The sequence below is a fragment of the Phaethon lepturus genome, unplaced genomic scaffold (genome assembly GCF_000687285.1).
Source record: "Phaethon lepturus isolate BGI_N335 unplaced genomic scaffold, ASM68728v1 scaffold37261, whole genome shotgun sequence".
Taxonomy (NCBI): Eukaryota; Metazoa; Chordata; class Aves; order Phaethontiformes; family Phaethontidae; genus Phaethon; species Phaethon lepturus.
Window position 1 is genome coordinate 5,234 of NW_010520567.1, and position 22,669 is coordinate 27,902.

Here is a 22,669-nt window from a genome sequence, read left to right on the forward strand (position 1 = left end):
GTTGGACCACTCTAAAGCATAAAATCTCATGACTTGCTGCCTTGTATAGCATTTGATTGAGGGAGTTCCACTAGTGCAGCATTGCTGCTTGCCTGTGTGTGCCTGCAGTTGCAAGCCTTTTTGTTGTGTTGCACCTCAGTTAATGAAGCATGACACTTTAAAGGTTAGTTGTTGAGGTTAAAGAATTGTATTCATTAGTAGCATGAGAATACGTATGTGCAAAGCCTGTAAGGGCTGAGAAAAGTTAGTTTGCATTGTTATTGTATCGCTTTTTGGTGCTGGCATTTTTGGGGGCAGGTAAGACTGACTGTCTTGGTTCACACTAACAAGCAGCTGACTCCACCAGTCTTACTTTTTCCTGGTGATTCAGAAGCTCACGAGAGCAAAGGAAGCCTGTTCAAGTTTTTGTTTGCTGTTCACCCACTCTACATACAGGATTTTTTTTTTTTTTTTTTACATCTTTACTCCAAGAGTTTATATAGTAGATGCATGCTCTTCACTCTACTGCAACTCTTCCTGTTATTTTTGGCTGTCTCAGCCTATACCTAATTGACAAGGTAGCAGTTTCATTAAGATTTTTATGTTCATTACAAGTCTGAATGTATCCTTTTCTTGGATCATTCACACAATAAAGATATTACACTGAACTTGATTCCTAAGGGCACCTGCTTGAGAATTAATGAACATCAGAGAACTTGGTCCCATAAGTTCCATTTTCTGCGTTCCTAGGGCTGGGTGTCCGTCTGACCTGTTCTTTACCAGTAGTTCTTTACTTGACTTGTGTGGTGGGTTTTTTTGTTTGTTTTTACTTAAACATTCAATTCTGAATAGCTAACAGCATTAACCAGTTTATCTTCACAACTCTGTGACTAAGCACTGAGACTTAATGAGGTGAAGTAATTTACCGAGGATCATTGAAGAGATTTGTAACAGTATTGGAAACTAAACATCTGTCTCAAATCTCTCACTGTTTCATACATAAGATCGTCTTTCTGTACTGTGTACACATGGCATACGCTGTTTCCCCACCTTGAAAAAGCCAGAAGGACTAGATTAAACACAAGTTGAAGCTCTTTTAAATGGAAACTACTGAAATAGAAACTTCGGTAGAGCTGCAGTCCAATTTCTGGATTGCAAGTCTTGTGGTTTTTTTCAGTGTGTGCTAGGTTATGACTTTAAAAAGGTCCTCCATTTGTGAATTTGTCTGTCTAAATGTAACTGAAAAACAGTTTTGCAGCATATGAATTAGAAACTGATAGTTTGGTGTGTTTTTTTTTCCTGTGTTCATATTATTTTTTGATTGGGTAATATAACACTTATCAATGTTTTTCATGAAGTCCAGCACTTTTAATGATGTTGTCAAAAAGCAAAAAGTGGATATAGGAGTTTTCTTAAATGTTTTGTTTTATACAGGGATATGAAAACAATTTGTTTAAGGACTTCGTGACAGCTATCAGTCAGATCCTTTAATTGCTCTCCTGTGGACAATCCCAGCGTTTCACTAGAATGATCTTGGTTTCAGGATCCTGCTGTATAGTCTGTGTACCTTATGGCATTTTCCATGGCTATCATTTTCATGTCCAGTCTTTGTTTTTTGATATCCCTTTAATATCACTGTCAGTTTTATTCTTCTGTCCCTTTAAGTTCCTAGTTTTCTGCTCATCTTTTGCAGGACTGATAATGAGTAGCTTTTCAAAATTGGAAAATTAAAGTGAAGCTGCAAAGGACTTAACTCTTTTCTCATTTATATGTAGGATTGGAGATGGTAGAACATAGACTATGTAAACTCACAGTTGATGGTATAATAATGCTCTTGTTGAAACTGCAGCTTTACCACCACAGGGGTGTTTACAGGTCTCTATCACCTCGTGATCAGGCTGAAACAGAGAAACAAGCCAGCCTTCTGTGCCTCTGGGTTTGGATTGATGACCTTCCCTGGTCATGAAGAGTGAAGAAAGCTCCCCTATTGCAGATGGGGCCTTGGCAAGAGGATGGTATATAGAGGAATTTAATGTATTTTGGAACATGACAGTCTGCTTCTGTAGCTGAGTAAATTCATTACAGGAACATCAAAATTTTTTATTTATTTATTAATTTTAAATGCCTTCTGACTTTAGTTTTCTTTCAGTTATTCACATATGCAATTATACTAGAGTAATTCTGAAGTGATTTACTTAGTGAAAACTTCAGTACTTTTTGAGTTACTACCTTACCTGCAGCATGGAAGCGAGTCCAGCAAGACTTACAGGACACAAAAAGAGGCACTACCATGGATTTCTTCGGCTGTGTGCCTGTCAGCTTTAGAAAAGCTGTGCAAAGTAGTGGAAAAAAACTTTCACTAAATCTCTTGGAGACAACAAAGAGCTATGATAAATCAAGGAACTTTGATGGATTGTAACAAGCAATGAATCAAGCAGTTACATCCTTAGGTTCCAAACCTGTTAAAGCAGTACTCCTGCACAATTTACTCAGTCCAGTATCTTTATGTTGAACTTTTATTGCTGTATGTTCATGACTGTTTTCAAGAATCATTGTCAATAATTACTTTGACATTTCAGAAAACTGGTTTTATAGATTAAATAACAAAGTCAACTCTCGCTGTCTGTAATAGGTAAGTACCACTTCATCCAATGTATATTAGTAAAAGTAGACTGAGAGCTCTTAGGACAGAATCTGTGCTTTCCTTTTTCTCTGAAGGGCATATATTTTAGTTTCCTGCTTTGGTTGGAGCCATGTTTCTATTGTTTTAATCTCTTTGCCTTAAAGAATATTCTTGACCTGTCAGGGAGTGCTTGAAATAATAAAAAAGTTAGCATAGGTGTAAAAATTATTTTTGTATGAAATGTAACAAACTCTCTCCTTAATGAAGTCTCATTTTCCACATCCTTTTTTTTTTTCTTGTCACTTTCTGATTCTAGTCTCTTAAGATATATTTTCTACTTTGTCAGTCGCTTAGGCTGTTACTGGTCACTGTTTCATCCATTACAGGTGTAGGAGGCACATAGCATTTTCATGCTTTGCTAAGGAGCCTGTAGAATTTGTAAGGGGGAAGAAATGAGTTACTTTTTTAAGAGTCAGATTCTCTAAAGGGCAAACTTTCATTAGGGACAAATGAGCAAACAATTTGAATATACAGATGGCTTAATCTAGCCCTGGGCATGAACAACTGAATGCCTCTTCCATAGTTGATGAGAAAACACTAAACTTGCTCTGGATTTGTCTTTAATTTTCCTCACACATGGTGCTTCAAGATTAAGGTTTTTAAATGAGATCAGTGTTTGGCATTTTTAACAAAACAGTATGTTCAGCATGCTGCTGTAAACAAAGGATGATGTTACAAGTGTGACAGAGCAGGTGATAAGGTGTAATTCAATGACTTCCATGTTCCTATTTTTGTTTTTATTTTTTATATTTTCTTTATATATATTTATAGTTTTATATTATTTATATAAATTGCTAAACAAGCATCCAAAGCTTGACAACTGCCAGGAGCAGTATGGAATATGTAAGAGATGTAGTTTTAATTTTTTTTAAAATCACGTATAATTGCTTTCTCCTCAGTAATGATCACCAGTTCTTGTTTCTGGCTTTCATTGGTAAGCAGCACTGGCTAGAGCATTCTGATGAGTCCAATCTTGAATAATAGGGAAATTAGTAAAAGTTTTGACAATTTCAGCGGTGATATTTGATGCTCTTTCTAGCAAGAGAAGAGATGCGAGTGCTGTATGTGCATGTAGTAGGAGATGATGCAGTTTTGATTTGTAGGCAACTTGTCTTTCAGTGGTGATTCCCCCCACACCCCTAATTGTGGGGAGTAGACTGCCTTTTTAAAAGTTAACTTATTCTGAAGTCTCTTGAAATTTTATGTAATGAAATCCCCTGGCTCACTTAAGGAGACTTTTCCTCTGTAGCTGGTGTTAGTGGACTATTTTTTCAAGTCATAATGGAAAGTCTTCTGATATGTCCATTGGGGCTTTTTATCATAGAGTACTTCGGGTTGAAAGAGACCTTTAAAGGTCATCTAGTCCAACCACCCTGCAGTGAGCAGGGACATCTTCAACTAGATCAGGTTGCTCAGAGCCCCGTCCAGCCTGACCTTGAATGTTTCCAGGGATGGGGCATCTACCACCTCTCTGGGCAACCCGTGGCAGTATTCCACCACCCTCATTGTGAAAAATATGTTCCTTATATCTAGTCTAAATCTGCCCTCTTTTAGTTTAAAACCATTACCCCTTGTCCTATCGCAACAGGCCCTGCTAAAAAGTCTGTCCCCATCTTTCTTCTAAGCCCCCTTTACGTACTGAAAGGCTGCAGTAAGGTCTCCTCGGAGCCCTCTCTTCTCTTTCAGTGAGGTTATTCCCTCCACTATGTTGCTCTGTGACTTCTTCAGTCCAGATTTATGTCTTCATTTATTTGACTTCTACTACCATTCTTAAAGACCTTTTCTTGCAGTTTTGTAGACCTCCTTTGGATGATTCACAGGACCAGTAGGCAAAATATGTGTGCCATGACCTGCCATCTTATAGCACAGTAACAGTGTCAAGACTTTGGTTGGTAACACAGAACCATGATTTTGGGGACTAGTAACAAGAAATTGTAATAGCAGCTAGGAGCCCAAGAGTAAATTGCAGTGTCTCAAAAGTACTAGTTGAAGTAGGATGATGGTGAGCAGCCACTCCGATGGAGGAAGGAAAGGTAAACACAAGACTAGAATGTATCAGGTAAAGTATTTTTTTTGGTAGAGATGAGAAATTAATACTATTGCTTGAGGCAATGGGAAGATTTTTTGCCTGGAATACCATAAGGGTGTGAAACTCAGGTGCAGAAGAAACACTAGAGAAGCAGCTAAGATATTCAGAGTGCAGTATAATTGTGTTTAAATTTGCTATAAGAAAACAGAGGCTGAAAATTACAGGAAGGTTTTAATCGTAGCAGAATAGGATTGTGAAACAGTCTTCCAGAAGGAGTGATCAAGACAGAAATCCCCTAACTTTATACTGGAGTGAGAAGCTGTTTTTTTGTTGTAGGTTTTTTGTTTGTTTGTTGGTTGGGTTTTGTTTGTTTGTTTCAATAAACTAAGTAATGTGGTACCTGGAATGGCAGGAGGCTAAACTCTGACTTGGGAAACCTCTTTGAGAACTGTGTTTCTGTGACCTACTGCTTGTACCATTCATCAAACTGCTGCAGACCTTTTTGTAGGTTGTAGATTATTGTTGATGCACAAAAAAAAAGGCAGGGGGTGTCACTGTAGTTTACAAATGAGTTCCTCTGAAATTTAGGCATCTCTAATATTTGACCATTTTGTTTCTTGTGCCAAACTTTACTGGACCCACGCAGCTGCTGTCTGGCACCACCTCCCAGGCCGGGGCCTCTCCAGGCAGCAGGTTGAGAAACCTGGTTAAGTCATGAATCTGTGTTTCAGGCTGAAGCAGGAGGTGGATTGTGTGTGCCTGGATCAAGCATTTGCCTTCACTAAGTCTATATTATTTTCACCTTCTGTTAAGCATTTCTCTCCCTTGTGTCACTCAACTATACTCCAGACAGTGATTAAAATGTGGTGTTCCAGCAGAGTAACAGCAATGGAACAATTTCACATTTTCCTTCCTTGATGAGCCCTTAGTTGTGTTAATGGAAGCCCTGACTAATACGGTGTGAATTAATCAGCATGTCTTTTGCTGCTATCACTGGTGAGTGCTTGCGTGCGAAATATTTCATCTCAGGTGGTCCACCTGGCTTTCTCAATATCAGAAAGTAAGATTTGAAAGTAATACAGCTCTCAAAAAGAAAAGCAAAACAAACCCTAAAAAGCTACCAAAAAGAAGAAAAACCAACTTTCTTTGAACAAATAAATAAAGATTGAAACTCCAGATTCTCTTGGTATGTGCATCTTTGGGAGCCATGTTGTGGAAAGTGTGATGTCACGGTGGTGGTCTGTATGCTGCTGAGGGTCACTGATCCGTGGAGTCTTGGACGGCATGGCTAAGCGCTTCGCTTCCTCCGTTGAAAAATCTCCTTTCCAAACACATGATGTAAGTAAGCTTGCTGTAATGGCTGGAAGGTGGAATCTGAATCCTTTTGGTACAGCTGAGCAGAGTTTAGTGAGCATGGAAAGAAAAACTTCAGTCCCCATAATATATAGTTATGTATTTTTTGTACTGTCAGTGGAAATAAAAAACCAAATGAAATTCATTTGTAAGAGACAAGGTCTTTCTCTCTGAGCAAGACTTAATTAAATATTCTGTTCATCTGTTTTGAAATGGTAAAAAGAATTTAATCATTTTTTTCCAGTAGACCTGACAGAAAATACTGTTTACTTGAGCGTCTGAAATACAAATAGAAGCTGCTGTCGTGACGGGTTTTTTGTTCTGCTTTTCACAATGTTGTTAGCGCAGCATGGGGAAAGCAGATGTATCAGATGGCAGCTCACAGGGTATGTAGCACCTTGTTTCCTTCTCAACCTCTGATTGAAAGCTGCCACCATTAAGGCACTAGGCAAAATTAATTGTGGATTGCATGCCTGAGTCCCATGCACAGCTGATTATCTTAGTAGAAAGCAGCTATACTGGCAGGTGCTCAGGCTGGTGATGTTGCTGGGGGAATGATACAGTGCTGCCTGTGTGTGTGCTTGATGAATGTCTTCAGGACTTTGCTCTGATCTTTATTTTTCCTGGCAGGGTAGGAGTTGGAGAATTCAACAGTTGGTTTTTTGGTTTTTGTTGGTTTGTTTTTTTTTTTAAGTTACTCAGCTTTAGAAGAATGTAGCTAATTAAATTAATTATTTTGCTGCCAGGGTTTACTATGGATCAGGGTTAAAACACCAGAATTTTGAATGAGGCAATTAGCTCTGAAGGTTAGTATCAAGAGTGGTTGTCGGCTAAAGAGGATACCTTCCATTATACAGGCAGGCAAAAGCTTAGGTGTTTTGCAAGAGTCATTGACAGACCTGAGATGCCTGTCAGTTTTAATTGTTGCATCTCCCACTGCATGTCGTTATCCTTTTCATGCTCCTGGCAACTCGAGACCTGTGCTTATTATGTTAACCAATACCTCTTGTTTCCATGTAGAAGTTAATTGTCAGCATTTCTGCTGTATTACAGTATATGTTTTCATTTAGACCCTATGTGGTTTCTGATGAATTACACAAATTCAGCCTATTCTCGTTGCAGATGTGGTAAGCTCTTTGCACGTGTATATAGCTGAAATAATTTGTTTAAAAGCATCCTGGTAAAAGTATTTTCCTGTTTTTATGAGCTACTACTAGTTTTCATGTTTTGGGAGTAAATAGAAGTTAGTGTTCATTTTGTAAATCATCCTTCATATTCCCTACTTAAAGTATGTATAGTCATCTTGTGTGAATAACTTGCTGTACTTTGTGTTGGGGGAAAGTCACAGCTTTAGTAAAGGTAATATCAAAAAACATTTTGTACTTTTTATCTTTCACAACGCTGTCACGGACACATGAAGGCAAAGAAGAGTTAAACATCCTTTATTATGAGCTCATTTTATTAGGCATAGGAAGCCTTTTACGTTAATAAGTCAAACTCAAGTTTATAGTTTTCAAAAGTCATTTTGTGATGAATGTTGAAAGAAATGAAAAGTCAGTGTGAAATGAGTTTGTGCATCTTTATTTTATTTCCAGAGAGAGAGTAAGATTTAAAGAGTGTGGGGAAAAAAAGTTAGTCGGTGTCCTCTGGCTGCCATTTTTCCTTGGTTCTGTCAGTGGAGAGGGCAAAGCCTTTGCCACGTATGAGCCTTTTAGAGCTAACTGTCACCCATGCCTGGGTGAGGACATGAAGGCGTCACTGATATCTGTGCTACCCTGGACTCCGCAGAGCAGGAGGAGTTATGCAGGGCTCTGGTGTTCCTCAGTGATGTCCTTGTTTTGAATGTTAAGTCACCATCTGGTCTGATGTTTTAATAATTTTTTGCTTGTAATTTCCAATGTCCTTGGTGTTTCCCCGTGAGACTCAAGGCCTCCTTGGCTCCAAGTAGGGTGATGCTTGTGAGGAGGCATTCACAGGCTATTTGTTCATTTTTCTGGAATAACATTCCTTCCTTGCTGTTCGCAGCCTGCATGATTTCTACTTGTGTATTTTCGCCATGTTTGAATCTTAACAGCCCTTCCCTCTTAGGAGGTTGGGGCTTTTCACAGCAATTGTGGGTTGTACAGCTGTCGCACTGTTGCGGGTGATACTCCTCAGTGAGCATTCATTCCTTGAAAGAGAAAATGGTATTGTTTAGATCAAACACAATTGTGTGTGTTAACCTAAGTACATAGTTCCAGCTAATGGCGATTGTGGGAGAGAGTAGATGCCAAATGTCAACCCATGTTGTTACTGTGCTAGAGAGGGTTTTTCCTTGTATCTGTTTTTGCAGCCTGGTATAGTAGTGTAACATCGATAATAGGATAACAGGTTATCCCAGAGGCTGTCACTTTGCTCAGCACTGTTTTTCTGTTGCTGTTTAATTTGGTGAAAGCCATGGTGAAGATCAGTGGACTTGTAGGATGCTGGGAATTTAAATTTGCATTTTTGTCATGTTACATTAACTGGGAAACCCGTGTAGGTCATATAGTTTTTCCTTGGTTCTGTGCTGAAACGGGAAAAACAATTGTATATTCAGCTTTTCTTGATGCAAATTTAGGCATTCTGCTGAGTGTAAATTCAGTTAGCTCCTTTGGGAAGATGGTGACAATTCTGTATGTATACTAATAGTGCTGGAAAAAGCAGTGGAGGTCTTGAAACTTTCATAACCTGTTTCTTACAACACCTATTGCTGCAGACCAAATAGCACTGGAAAAATTGAAGAGGTGCTAAAGGAGAAAATAGTATTGCATGGGGGATAATATAGGAATCTACGTTTCAAAACAGTACTTTTATGTAACATAGCATGATTTGTTTTTACAGGAGAAAACCACTTGAACAAAGCTAATAGGTTTCATGAATGTGGACGCTCCATTCAGTGCAGGCTAGTATAAAATGGCAATGCCATTGAGCTGTGACTGGTTGTGTTGAGGTTCTGCTGAGGCTATGCTTTGTGGAGCAGATTAGGTCTTGGTGTTTCTGTTGGAGCAGAGCTGAAACTGGTAATGACTTGGTTTGACCTTGGAGAGAGTTTCACACCATTTTTTTAATTTAAGATCATTCTGATACTAGCTGCGGGATGGCAGAATGATTCCTGAGGACACATGCTGTATGTCTTGAGTTTCATTTATGATCTGGTGGGAGACCGCAAGGAACCATTATGATCCTCTGGGCTGTAAGGCAATTTGCACACAGTAATTAGGGCTGTTAGCCCCAAAACTTACGGATGACTTAGTGGACGTGTTTCTGAAAGATAGCAAGTCTTTATTCATATGTTCTTGTAGATGAAGAGTCTGTTATATCCTTTGGTATTTTATTCCAGCTGATATTTATTCTTTCTCTTAAAGCACTTTGCCTTTTATTTCTACGTTGAATACTGATTTCTAGCCACTAATCCAGTCATGCCTGCTTTTTGTTATGTTGCTGAGAGATCTTCTGCTGTTCAGGTAATTGCGGGCTGTGGGCAAAGGCCTTCTTTCTCTTCAATAAGTTGAGCCTGTTGAGCTCCGTTAGGACTACTTTTTATTATTATTGTTTGTATGACTACAGCACCTGACTGCCTAAGGCTCTGCTTACATTAAGTGTTAAGCCTGGGCTTGAGCTCTGGGCTTTGGCAGCAAGCCTGCCTGCGCTGCTGCTGTTGAGATTGGAGCCTAACTGCGGCGTTCTCCTTTCTGTTCATATGAGGCAGAGTCCAAGATCAGCTGCGCAGCAGGTCTGGTAGTGCTGCCGTCCAGGTAGTCCTGGAAACCTGCCTTCCAGGAATAGGAGTGACGAGGAGAGCGCCATTTGTTTCTGGAGTTCTCCTGCCTGTGAAGAAGGGATCTGTCCATGCAGTGCGTTGAGCCAAGGGAGAATTCAGCTTGCCAGGCTCACCCTCCATGAACTGGTGAATTCAGTGCTTGGGTTATGGGGTGCCCCCCTGAGCTTTTGTACACATGGCTCTTGTGAGTGATGGTGCACACTTTCCGGATGCTGTTAGATGGGGGGGAAAAAAGAGTCTCCTCTGTGGCATGCTTTGGATCTGGACACAAACCCAGGGGATGACGCCTGGCCTCAGACGAATGAGAGAGCCTAGCAAGACAGGATAATATGCGTCGGTGTATCAGTCTAGTGCCCCGGCATACTGATAGCCTTATAGTTGTCAGTTTTCTGTAAGTGTAAGGGCAGAAGATTTCTTTACTAAAAAGAAGAAAAAAAAAAAGACAGCAGAGGCTAAAACCATGTCCTTTAGGAGACAGAAGTAGGTAATAGAGCTGGCATCCTTTATTGATGTAAAGCAGAAGTAGACTTGGTAAGTGAATGGTGAGTGGAAGGGATAGGCTATTAAAAGGAGGGTAAAAAACCTGTGCTTGATGTGACAGAAAATGGAACTGGCAAAGAAGGGTGATGTAGTTGGAGGAGGAAGCTAGGAAAATGATTTTTGGAGTACCATGTGAGTAGGACAAAATTGCAGTAGTTGAAAACAGAGGAGAATGTGGATTGCAGAGTTTATGTTCCAGACCAGGTTTACCGTTCAGTGTCATAACATCAAAGTCCTGCTTTGAAAACGTTCTTAATAAGCTTATGAACTTGTGTTCATCTCTAAACTTCTGCTTTTGGTTGCTGATAACTGTAAATTACCCTTTTCCACCTCATGTGTCAGTTTGAGCAATAGGTACCAAGACTTCCTCCTGGGAGGAGACAGGATGCCTTCCGGGCTTGAATATCTTTCCTGTTCCTAGCTTATATGTATGTAAATTAAAAAATATTGATTTTGGATGGTAGCTCTTGAGATACAAAGATAACCTAAAATGGTGTTGTCATTGTATGATCCCATCTGATATAACACACAGGATGAGCCATATGATGGTACTGGGGTTAAGTCTCCTCCCCAGCTTCTGGCATCTTTCTTCCAGCTTTCTTTGAGAAGATAAACAGTGAATGCTGACAGGTTACGTATGTGAAGGCATTCACATTGCCTTAGGATATCCTCACCTGATGAATTCAGGGCCATCCAAGAAATTAGAAGAGACTCCCTTGGCTCCCACATTAGACTTTTCTGTTTTCTTTTTTTTAAAGAAAAAAGAAGCCTCTTTCACATTACACACTGTCTTTAAAAAACAAAAAGTTTCTTCCCTCTTAATGAGGAGAGGTTGCTGCTGGATTTATGCTTGGGGGACATCCTGTGCCTCCACTGCCCTCTATCCTTAAAAGAGTTTTAAGGTGCCGATCTACAGCAAACTTGCTGCTGCAGGGTGAGCGCACAGTAGGTAAATGCTTCATGTGAGTGCACAGTAGGTATATGCTTCATGTCTGCTTACAAAGGACTAAACCATGATTTTCTTCTGAATCTTGCTATGAAGGACATTACAAAAGCAGAGTGGGAATTCCCAGCGAAAGGCAGCCGTTTCAGTTGGTAGCTAACAAGATCCTACAGACATCAAAAAATAAATGAGGTTCCCTGCTTCAGTTACAGCAACAGCCGTAGAGCTTCAAAGAGGTCACAGGTGTGGAAATTGGAGGACTCTTAATGGAGACTGAGATAAAAAGGGATTCTCTAAAGCCTTGGATGTAACTTACTGATCTGAAGAGTGGTGAGTAATGCAATTGCTAGGAGCAATCTTTGGCTTTGCCTGGAGCATGCTAACAAGCAATCAAAATGCTTGCCCACAGCCAAACTGTTCTTTCCCTTCCCACTCTTTAGAATAATAAAAGCATTACACACAAACCCCACTGTTAATGCAACATGTGGGTGAAGTTCCAGGCTATTGTGTATAAAACTCTCAGTCTTAATTCCAGCAGTAATTATAACTTGTTCCTCTCTCCCCTGTTGTATGGTGACACCGCAGGAAGTGATGCAAAGTTCTCTGTGCATGTGTTAACTTAGACTGAGTGTAGGAACAGAGTCTTATCTAATCTCTCAATTTTTTTTTCTTTTCCTGTCAAAGTCTCAGCTGTAATACTTTGCAATTGGAAACTTTTAGCATTTCACTTCAATGTTTTGTCTGTCTTCAGTTCTGTTAGGAGCTGGTTCTACTGCTCTGTTTATAATACAATCTGACATTTGTTTTCCTCTTTCTCTTGAGGCTGATTTTGTTCAAATTAGAGATTTCCTTGCAACACATGTTTTCTCATTTTCTAGTCTGCAGTTTTTGAGGCCCTCAGCAGTTTAGGCTACGAGGTCCTGCCCTTGGCTATACTTGATAGAAAAAGCATAGTGAATACCACTAAAAATTCATCATTTGCTGCCAGCTATCTGTGGTAACCTTGATATCTCCTGTTTGAACAGAGGAATCCAGCAATTATTGCTGAATGTAAAAGAGTTTTTAGCATTGCCTTTGTATACAGGGTGTGAGAAAGTCCAAGGCTTTTTTTTTTTTTTTAATACTGGTATATTACACCATATAATTGCATCCATCTTTTGATCTGTGGTATGAATTAGCTCCATTGAAAACATGTTTTCTATTTTTAAATCGGTTGTCTTGAACTGAGTTCTTGAAACATTCTGCTTTTTGGTCTTGTTTTTGTGTAGATTTTCCATATTGTGCTGGGTTTAATATAATTGTTGACATGTTGGGTTTGAGGATTTTTTCTTTACTGTTTTTTTTTCCTCTATTTTGTATAAATCTCTTTATGTTTTATGTTACACTGTTTTATTTCTCCAGATTGAGTATGTAAGTTATCTCATAATATCTGAGCATCTCACAGCTCAGAAATGTTTGATGGTGAAGTGCTGTTAGGCAGTCTTAGAAAGGGAGAGCAGAGATCTGGAGGCCTTATGTGCCTTGTTGATGTACTTGACTGAACAGCCTATGTTCCATCCATGGTCAGTAGGGACAGAGAAACATCTCCCTGATGCTTGGATCATAGGTGGCATGATCTTTGCAAGGCCTTGTTTTTCTCCACTGATCAGCAGCAAAGTCTAAATTCTGAATTTGAGTGCATAAATTGCAAATCTGAGGTTAAATGGGATTACTGAGGCACAAGTGACTCTTCCAAGGAGTGTCATATTCTCCTTGTCTTTTCTGTGGCTTTTGTGATGCTTACAAAAAATGTATGCTGTGCTAACAGCAAGCTAGGCCTGCTGTCCCTATACCTGAGGAGCACTGCAGTGTTTCCTTGTGTTGCCCAACCAAAAGTCATTTGCTGTTCTCTTTTCTTACGCTTGATGGTATTTTCACCTGGCCTGTATAGCAGCTTCTGTGGTAGAGCCCTGGTCTGTGACGAGGGCTCCTCTGTGTCATAAAAGTAGTAAACAAAAAGGCACGTATCAAGTTGGGCAGAGCAGGAAAATGCCAGAAATTCCAAGCATTTGTTTCATGCTCCATCCATTAGATGGTCCTCCTTTGAGTTAAGACCTTTACCTTGTGCTTCCCATGGTTGTAATGGGTGTTGAGAGTGCATTTGTGCATGCATTTTCCTTCCTTTGCAGTGGTTCTGGTTGGGGTGTGTGCTTGCTGGGTGTTTTTTAATCAGTTCATGTTGATTCTTATCATCTGTTTGTATAATAGTTTGGGGTTGATGTAATCATTGTTACATGTATTTCATTAAGAGATGTGTGTGTGTGTGTGTGTACTTAGGTGTTTGCATAATTCATGAAGTCAAGTATGTTCACATACCCCTTGTTAGCACGTGAGTGCATGTAGTAAGTACGTACTTCTCTTCTTTGTATCGGTGGCTCATTGCGAAAGGTGCACTGTATTTATTTGGCATGTATATATGTAAAAAAACCCACAAGCTCTGCCATTTATTTTCTTTCTTCTACACCCACCCTAAAAACGTAAAGAAAAACACACACTTCTGCTAGGGTTCTAGGATAGTTTATTTTTTCATTCAGCCATTAGTTTATTCGTTCAGGAGTTGTACACTGGAAAAAAGTGCATCCATTAGACAGTGAGGGCTTTATTTATGAGGGGGGTGGTGTTTCAAAGGGGAGGCTGTCAAGTCCCAAAAGAGCCTTTCATGGTGTATTCTCAGCGTGCTTCTGAGGCCACTGCTCTGCTCATCAGGAGGAGAGGCAGAAATGTGGGCTTTACAGAGCAACTGTGTGTTTCACTGGTCCCTGTGCTCACTGACGTTTATTTACATATTGGGAGAGTAAATGGGTAGAACAGATGGCAACCAGACATTTGGTGGTTCTGTTCCCGTATGCTCCTCAGGGGTCTTGCATTCAGTTTTTGCAAAAAAGCTTGTTCTATAGCGAGGAGAAAAAACCTAGGAGCCTGTTCACAACTATGAAACGCTTGTTGGGTTTTTGCTATAGTGACAGATTAAAGCATTTAGTAAAATGTGAAATAATTACAAGATTTGTCTTACAAGTCCAGATACTTGCTCCTTAGGATAAGTCCATTGGTGCATCCGTCTCTTTCTCTTTATTTCATATTTTCACCACTGGAGTGAGTGCATTTCTATTTGAAGCTGGAGATCTCTTCCTTCAACAAACTCAGCTTGAAAAGTACAAGTCTTATTTATATGGTTCTTGGATACCTTTTGGCCTTTTCTGCAAATATTGTAGCTCATTTATGTTCTTGTAAAAACAGAATAGGTGTAAATTTTGCAGGATTTTCCAAGATATTTAATGTGTGTTTCTTCACTATTTACAGTTATGAAGCAAGAGATGTACTTCCATACCAAGTTGAATTTTTGTCTTACTTTCTTTGTACATACTGGAATGCTGGGGCAGGGCTGCTCCAGAGTGCTGGGCTGCTTGCTTCAGTGGTTTGGGTTGGTTTTTTTCCCCAGTGTGTGCATGTTGTTTGTTTTAGAGAAGTGATAATTAAAGCGCTTCTCCCGGGCAAAACTGTAATATAAAATACATGTTTTGAAAATATGTTAGAAGGGGAGATTCAAGTCAGGTTTTGAATGTCTAAAATTCTCAACCTGTACATTGTTCTTTCCTGTAAAGCAGCCAGGTGTTTCTCAGTAAAGTGAGGAGAAATCAGATGAAAATTGAAGAGCTTGACCTTTTGCACAGCATGCCAAATCAGCAGCTCTAACAGTTTGTGACATGATGAGTTCCAATGACTTATTAGTAAACATGTGAAACTGCCTAACATTTGTAGGAGAACCTGTCAAATAATGTAAATACCAGACTTCAGTTAGTCTCACCTACAATGTGGAATCTCCTAGTATTGGATTAAAAGTCTGTAAAGCAAACCTTTCTGTAATAAACCTTTCTGTAGTAAAAGGTCAATGCTGAACTAGTTTGCTTTGAACCAAGATGGTTTTCAAAAGTAAAGGTAGAATTACTGAACCTCCATGAGTTAATTGACTCGGATTTTAACAAATATTTTCTAGTGCCCTACTTATTAAATAAAGTCTTTTAAAAAGACAAAACTAGGAAGCCATGTCACACTATGCAGAGAGGCTTACCGTAGTAAAGGGTAGCACAGAAAGTGAAAATGGTAAGATGTCAAGAAAGAAACACTATTTTCTTGAGACATGTTTAGAAGGTTGATCATTAACAAAAAATAAAGCGGAAACGTGCCACTTTTCTGTAGGCCATGCTGAGCAAATATTATGTTAGGATTAGTTTAAATGAAGATAATTGCCAAACTAGTGGATTTTTGGCAGTATATTCCACAACCCATGTGAAATACAAAAAATTGTTTCTAAGTAAGAGTTTTTAGCCAGTCTATTGATAGTGTGCATGGTTAATGAAGCTGCTACATCTCACTCAATATGTGACAATGTTTCTGTGCTAGATGCAGCAGTTCTCTTAAATACTTTGTAAGGCACTTTGGAATCCTTTGAGATCAAAATTAAATACAAGCCTGTTATTAAATAGGACCTAACTTCCTTTTTTTTTTTTTTTAATATGGGGTATTGCTGGTTTTAGGAAATGTATTTCTAAACTGAGCCCACCATCGCAGTGCAATTACTGAGTAAATCACATCCTAGATAGTCTTTGCTTTTTTTTCCCTCGATAAAATAACATAGCCCAAATATCTTTTCCAGTGGTTTGTAGCCAGATGCAAACTCAGCTAAAAAAGACTTCTTCAGAAAGATTTTTTTTTTTTTTTCAGCATCATTATATAACTGAAAGTAGTTGTTGTAAATACTGCAGAATTTCACAGCAGTCTTGAAAGCTGTGGCTTCTATGTCCTGGTTCTTTCCCTTAGGAGCAGATGATGGCAGTTTAGATGGTCACATATTCTTTAAGGTCCAGAGCTGGATAAGCATTAACCAAACAACTAATTCAGTAATAGCAGGACTCGAGAAAAGTGAACTGGTACAAACCAGTAACTATTTTTGCAGAGTATGGCAGACCTTCTGTTTTTTAAATTAAAAAAAAAAAAAAAAGTTATGGGTGTATTTGTTGTTGAGTCTTCAAATGCTAATCCTTATGTGGTCATTTGTATTTCTGAAGGGTTTGTGGTGGTTTTTTTTTTCTTCTTTGGCAGACTGATGTCTTGGTGTTGAGCTGCGATCTGATCACAGATATTGATTTATATAAAGTTGTGGATCTCTTTCGGACACATGATGCTACTCTCTCCATGTTGATGAAGAAAACTCATGAACCCACAGATGTGGTACCGGGACAGAAAGGGAAAAAAAAGCCAGGTATGTAGATAGGAATACATATATTTATTTATTAATCAATTATAGAGAAACCACTGGTATGTATGATATGTTTAGTTATCAGTCCGAGAGCAAAAGAAATAAAAAAACATATAGATACCCTGGTTTTCCTCAGATTCCCTGGTGGGGCTGTGACTTGTTTTTTTCCAGCTCAGAATTAACTATTAGACTCATGTAATCTTGCAGGCTCTGATCCAAAGCTCACAAGAGTTAAGGGAAAAGCTCCAGGTGACTTCAGTGAGTTTTGGATCAAACCCTAAATTTTTGTTACATATGAACATTAAAACCGTTAGGCTTTTCAGGAGCACTAAGCATCAGCCAGATTATAGCTGGGAATTTTACCATTGACTGAAGGGACCAGTGCTAGATGGGTAACAAATACTTCTAGAAAAGTTCTCCACTCTCATGGTATGTACTGAATTACTCTTCTGAGATCACATCCAGGAGGCTTTTGCTAGGCAAAACTCCCACTGATTTCAAGGACTTGGTTAGATGCTTATCTTGTCCCTCTTACCATAATATCTTAGTTAGTGCCTTGTAATCTTTAATGTATCTATTCTCACAACACTGCTGTAAGGCAGGGCAGGGCTATTATCCCCATATTACTTATATGCTAAAAGTACCAAATATCATACGGTTGTTCCCATACCATACCTCTCATTTTCTTTTAATGATATCTCTTAAATTGCTGAGGCTTGATTATTGCCAGCTTAGTGGGTACTGGTCCATGATTAAAGCTCAGAGGCATTACAGTAATATGAATAAGAAAGCGTAGCTTCAAACTGTTTGAGAGAGGAGTGGAATGCAAGCCAAGAGTTGGACTGTGTGTCTGAAAGTGGAGGAAATGTGTTTTTAACAGAAAGCTTCTTAGACTCTGCATGAAAAGACTTTCTGGAGCAAAGTGTAAGGATAGTAGGGCTGAAAGCATTTAGGACTTGGACTCTCAAACAGCTCTAAACCCCTCTGTGATAATGGCACATAAAACATTGTCAAGAGCACTACTACAGCCACAGAGTTGAGCATTCAGGAGTTATAAACTAATGTGTCTGTGGTTAAACATCATAGAGCTGCCCAGTACGTGAGCTCTGAGCATACAGGATGAGGGTGAGGAGATCTATAAGGATAAACAAGATCATCTGAAGACTCTTTGTAAATGTAAACACACCAGGTTGCACATGCAGTCTTAATTGGCTTGTTTTTTAATGTCTGTGTGCTTGACTTTGTAGCGTTACTCTTCCTATATGACTTGTTAAAATTTGTGTATGATTTCTTAGATCTGTAAAAGACCAAACTTGAAAACATTAAAATTCCATCATATGGAAGTGTTTTGACACCTACAGTGTTTTTCTGTGGGGCTGGATGCTAAGGTCTCCCACTCAAAACTACTCTACTTGAGCCGTCATGGATAGTCTAGTAAGTTGTTCTCTATGAACTGCCTTGGATGAGACATGTATCCTACCAGACCTTTTTCAGTCATTTGCTAAAAGCAGGGGAGTGCTGAGACTGGGGAATTTTGGGTTTTTTTTCTCCAGGTTCTGGGGAGGGACAGTACATTTTAGGGAGCATTAGACCCTCCTGACTTTTATTCCTACTTGACTGAATGCACCCCATTGCTGTCAGCATTGTCCTAGCTCATCCGTATCTCCTTTCCCATGCTGCCTTCTTGCCACCACCAGCTTCCATTCTTGTTCTCTTTGCTTAGTCTGCTCCTTCAAGCATCCTTGTCAGAGTCCAGCTTCTCTTTGTCATGTATTATTCTTCTTTCACTACCAGTCCCATCCCCTGTTCCAATTCTGACTTCTCCTCCTCGACCTGCTTCATTTATCTGGCCATAGCCACCTTTGTTTTTTTCTTCTGACTGCTGTCTCTGTAGTCTAGTGTCCTTTCAGTGACAGTCCCAATTTCCACCAGTTTTCAGGGACTACTGTCTCTCCCTTCCAGCCTGTCTTGCAGAGTACTCATTTTTATGCTTTTCTTTCCCCTGATCCTTGTGAGCTTGTAAGTTTTATTTCCTTGTAAAAAACAGGTTGCAAAACCACTGCAGATCAAGCTCTTTCCCCTGGAGCAGTCATCACAGCATGGCTCTGGAGCCTCATGGCTTGTGTGTTTTGCTTGTACCACCTGATAGTACAGAGACTTTAGATGGCACCTGCTATTTGATCAGTTCTAGGAGCTGAGGAACTGAAACAACCTTTCCTTAAGACTAAAATATGCAGAAATTTTTGCAGCAAAAATAAATGTCTTGAAAGAGAACACGAAACTGCAGTTTTCAAAGATTTGTAGTGGAGTTAGATGGCAAAAAGTACACTCCTGATACACAGGTCAGCAGTGCTTACTGAATGTCGTCATGCTGCTTCTCCAAAGAACTGGGATACTAGAGGGCCACCTAACCGTTTAAGCTTAGGCTAAACGCTTCTTTTTTTCCTTTAGCCTTAGAAGCAGCTGAACTGTTTTTGCTGAAGTTTTCCAAATGTTCCTTTTAAGGCAGGCACCTGGCATTGGAAATTTCATCCCAAACAGTTAAAATTTGATGAAGCTTGTAAGCAGCTGAAGACAAGATATTAACATGGAATGTGTTTGGGATTTGCTGCTTTGGGAAGAAGGCAGCTTTTCATAGTATGTGGCACTATTAGCTCCTTCTCTAAATTGTGACAAATACGTTTCTATGTACTTGCACTGTACTGTTCAAGTGTTAGTATTAGGAAATGGATCCTTAATCCTGATGAGCCACTAGATCTATTTGGAGCATTATTTATTGTTTTACTGTTCCTACAAATTCATTCAATTTCTGAGAAGGAGCAACAAGACTTTTATTTCACATATGTCAAGTATTTGCTTTTGGGATATTATTGAACATTCAAGAACTGTAATTTAAGGAACAGTTTTTAAATTAGCATGAATTGTAGTGTTAAGCAGCTATAAATTCACACTGATGGTTTCCTGAAATGCTTGACATAACTCAGCTGCATGCTACAGGGTGAAATTCATTGGCTTTTATATTTAGGGGATCATATATGAACAATAAAAAAGCCAACAAGATTATTAATTGGTCAATAAGAGGTATGGCAATAAAAAAAAAAAAAAGCAGAGTGCTAGTGAATGGTAGTAACGCAAATAAACAGAGAGTGTTAGGAATTCAGACACCCAGAATGGAGCCATATGCTTAAAGATGACCTGCTAAGGGATTGAGTGGAAAAGAGGGTCTGAACCTTTCTGTGTATAAAGAAAGGCAGAAAAGATGGGGATGGTGACTCTTTCCTGCTTGTTTTTCTTGTCTTGAAAGCAGCAGGCATGTCATCACTGGTATTCCCTGTGTTTGCCAGAAGACCTCTTGGTGGTCTTGCAGACTGCATCGTGTGCATTCTCTCACTTTAATTGAAAGGGTGGGGATACTGAATCTTTAACAAAGGTGTCTTTTTCCCAAGTGTCAATTAATTATGTTTGATTAAAAAAGCATTTTAGAAAATCTGACTGAAAATTATTTCTTCTCATCAGTGAATTGCTCAACTTCCATTCTCTTGTGATGTCATGATTTCTTTAGGTCATTAAAGCCCTCAAAATTGATGGGGATCTAACTTCTAAGGTAATCAATAAATTTCAATAGCTGTGTCAGATCCTTATTTATCTATCATGAGGAGGCAGAACACATCCTGCATTCCATTTTTATACTTTAAAAGATATTTTTTTTTTTTTTTAGTTACCATCACTGCAGCTTTAATATTTTTCTCATTTTTTCCTTGCAGGGATTTTATAAACTAGTTATGTATTCATTCTTCCATTTTATTTTTTTCCTCACTAAGTAATGCCAGTGTGATTTAAAACAGCACTCTTGTATCTCTGGGAAATTGATTTTACTAATAACTTTTGTCTTTTCTAAATTACAAAAGTAATGCTATTTATTGCCAGTGTACAGGAAGAAACCTAACCTGACCTGGCACCCACTAGTGAAAAAAAAAAATAGTGCTCTCACATGGTTTCACTGTCTCTTTCTTTCCTATGACACAAGCAAGAGAAACCAGTTTGGTGGCAGTCATGTACCTGGTCCCATTTTCATCAAGTTTTTTTTTCCCTTTTTGTTACTGCATAGAGCTTTGCGATAGCACTGTAATAGACTGCCGTAAGAACAGTCAGGAGATGGGCAGCCATGACCTGAAGTTTGAGAGAAGTATTGGTATTTTGATGGAGGAAAATCTGTCACTGTTACGTTTCTAGCCTGTCAGGAAACCCTGGGTAGGTGGCAGTGGCAATGGTTGGTTAGCCCCTATTCTCAAACTTCATTGCTCTCCTTAGCATGAGAATCCACACTGCTTTCAAGACTTATTTCTGAGTTTTTACAGCAAGTGAGCTTTAACATAATTGTACTTAATTTGTAATAGTATTACATGTTCGGGCCTATTTTTGTATTTCTTTGCTGTATGATTAATTTCTGAGAGGGGATGGGGGGGATTTCTGAAGAGGGTATCCTTGATGACTTGGATCAAAGGCTGCTAGGAGAACTTGCAACAGCTGCATAGGTCTGACTATTTTGATAGTGGTGATTGCTATGATAACTCTGAAGGAACAAGTAAAAGGAAAATGAGGCATAGAGCTGAACTGGGGAAAATAGGGTTAAAAATAGTTTGGCTGAGAAAAGATCTTAGAGCATTAACTACTTATAGAGCATGCTGTTACTCCAACGTGCTTAAAGGCTTAGAACTTAAGAGATTGTATATTTGCCAGTTGGGCCCAAAATGATAGTATTTAGTGGGAGAAAAGAGGTTTTTGTTAGAACTGTACTATAGCATTCTTGTACAGCTTGTGTTCCTGTAAAGATCAGTGTATGGTTGCCACCAGAATGATGGAACATGCCACAAAGTGCAAATTAGAATAAGCTGCCACCACTGTATTCAGGTGTTGTGGAAAATTGTTCAAAAAGAAATGCTTTATGTTTCAGTAGAACAAAGTCACTGTTGATGCATAGTCACTGATTTCAGGAGAAGGGAGTTGCCACAATAATATATGTGACTATTAGGTATTCTCTTGGTTGGAGGTTTTATAAGTAGATATTTAAACCAAGTTAGCCCACCCAGAAACATCAATGTTAGGAGTCTTATAATCTGTACTTTTATGTGTGCTTGTGTATGTGATGTAGGTTTTCTATTGCTATCTGTATTTATCTGAAATAGGAGATCAGTTGCAAAGTAGTTAGGTCTTAACTGAAATCATAATCCTCTCCAGAGCACCAGATTCTAATGTGGAGTGATTTATGATGAGGAAGAAACATTTGGATTTTGAAGAACTCTCTGCTTGCCTTGGGTTTGTTGTGTAAATTCAAGTAGCCAGAGTTTGTTTATTAAAAAAAAAAAAAAAAAAAGCGAGAGAAGTGAAAGCACAACTCAAGATGGAGTGTTGCATGTCAGGACCTGTAGTTGGCATCTTCATAAAAAGGATGCAAAAAGCTTGCAGAGCCAGTGCTTTTAATGTCATGATATGTATCAGCTACCCTAACTGAAAAGAAGTTCATAAATATTGTGGATAACTTTTGCAAATTCATTGATTTGCTGTGTTAGTCTGAAACCTAGTATTTCATATTTCGGGGGTGGTTGGTGGTCCCATTTGTCTTTCCAGCCTGCATTAAGACAGGCTTGTATAATGATTGTGTTTGATTTTCTACTTCAGTGGAGCAGCGTGACTTCATTGGCGTGGATGACACAGGAAAAAGATTGCTCTTCATGGCTAATGAAGCTGACTTGGATGAAGAACTTGTCATTAAAAGATCCATCCTTCAGAAGTAAGTTTATGAGTCCTTGTAATAGAATCTGACTTGGGATGGGGGAAAATAACTGTGGACTAGGAGTAATGGTTAAAGATGAGATGGTAGGATGAGAAGGGAAGAGGAAGAAGCAGCTTTTGCAATATTGAGAGAGTAGTATTTTATTATTCATTACATCATTACAACAAGTTGATAGGCTTGTCTGATACCTTTATTGTGGAAAATTCCAGGGGAAGAAAAGGAATGGAGAAAAGGTAATGCTCCTTGAAAC

At 39.0% G+C, this 22,669-nt stretch overlaps 1 protein-coding gene across 1 annotated transcript in view; it reads left to right on the forward strand.

Moving 5' to 3' along the window:
- Nucleotides 1–22,420, forward strand: part of LOC104628756 (translation initiation factor eIF-2B subunit gamma-like) — a 27,449-nt gene extending 5,029 nt beyond the window's left edge. The window contains 2 exon segments of the mRNA XM_010297437.1: nucleotides 16,469–16,628; nucleotides 22,305–22,420. Coding sequence (XP_010295739.1) covers nucleotides 16,469–16,628; nucleotides 22,305–22,420 — 276 coding nt within the window.
- The last annotated feature ends 249 nt before the right edge of the window (nucleotides 22,421–22,669 follow it).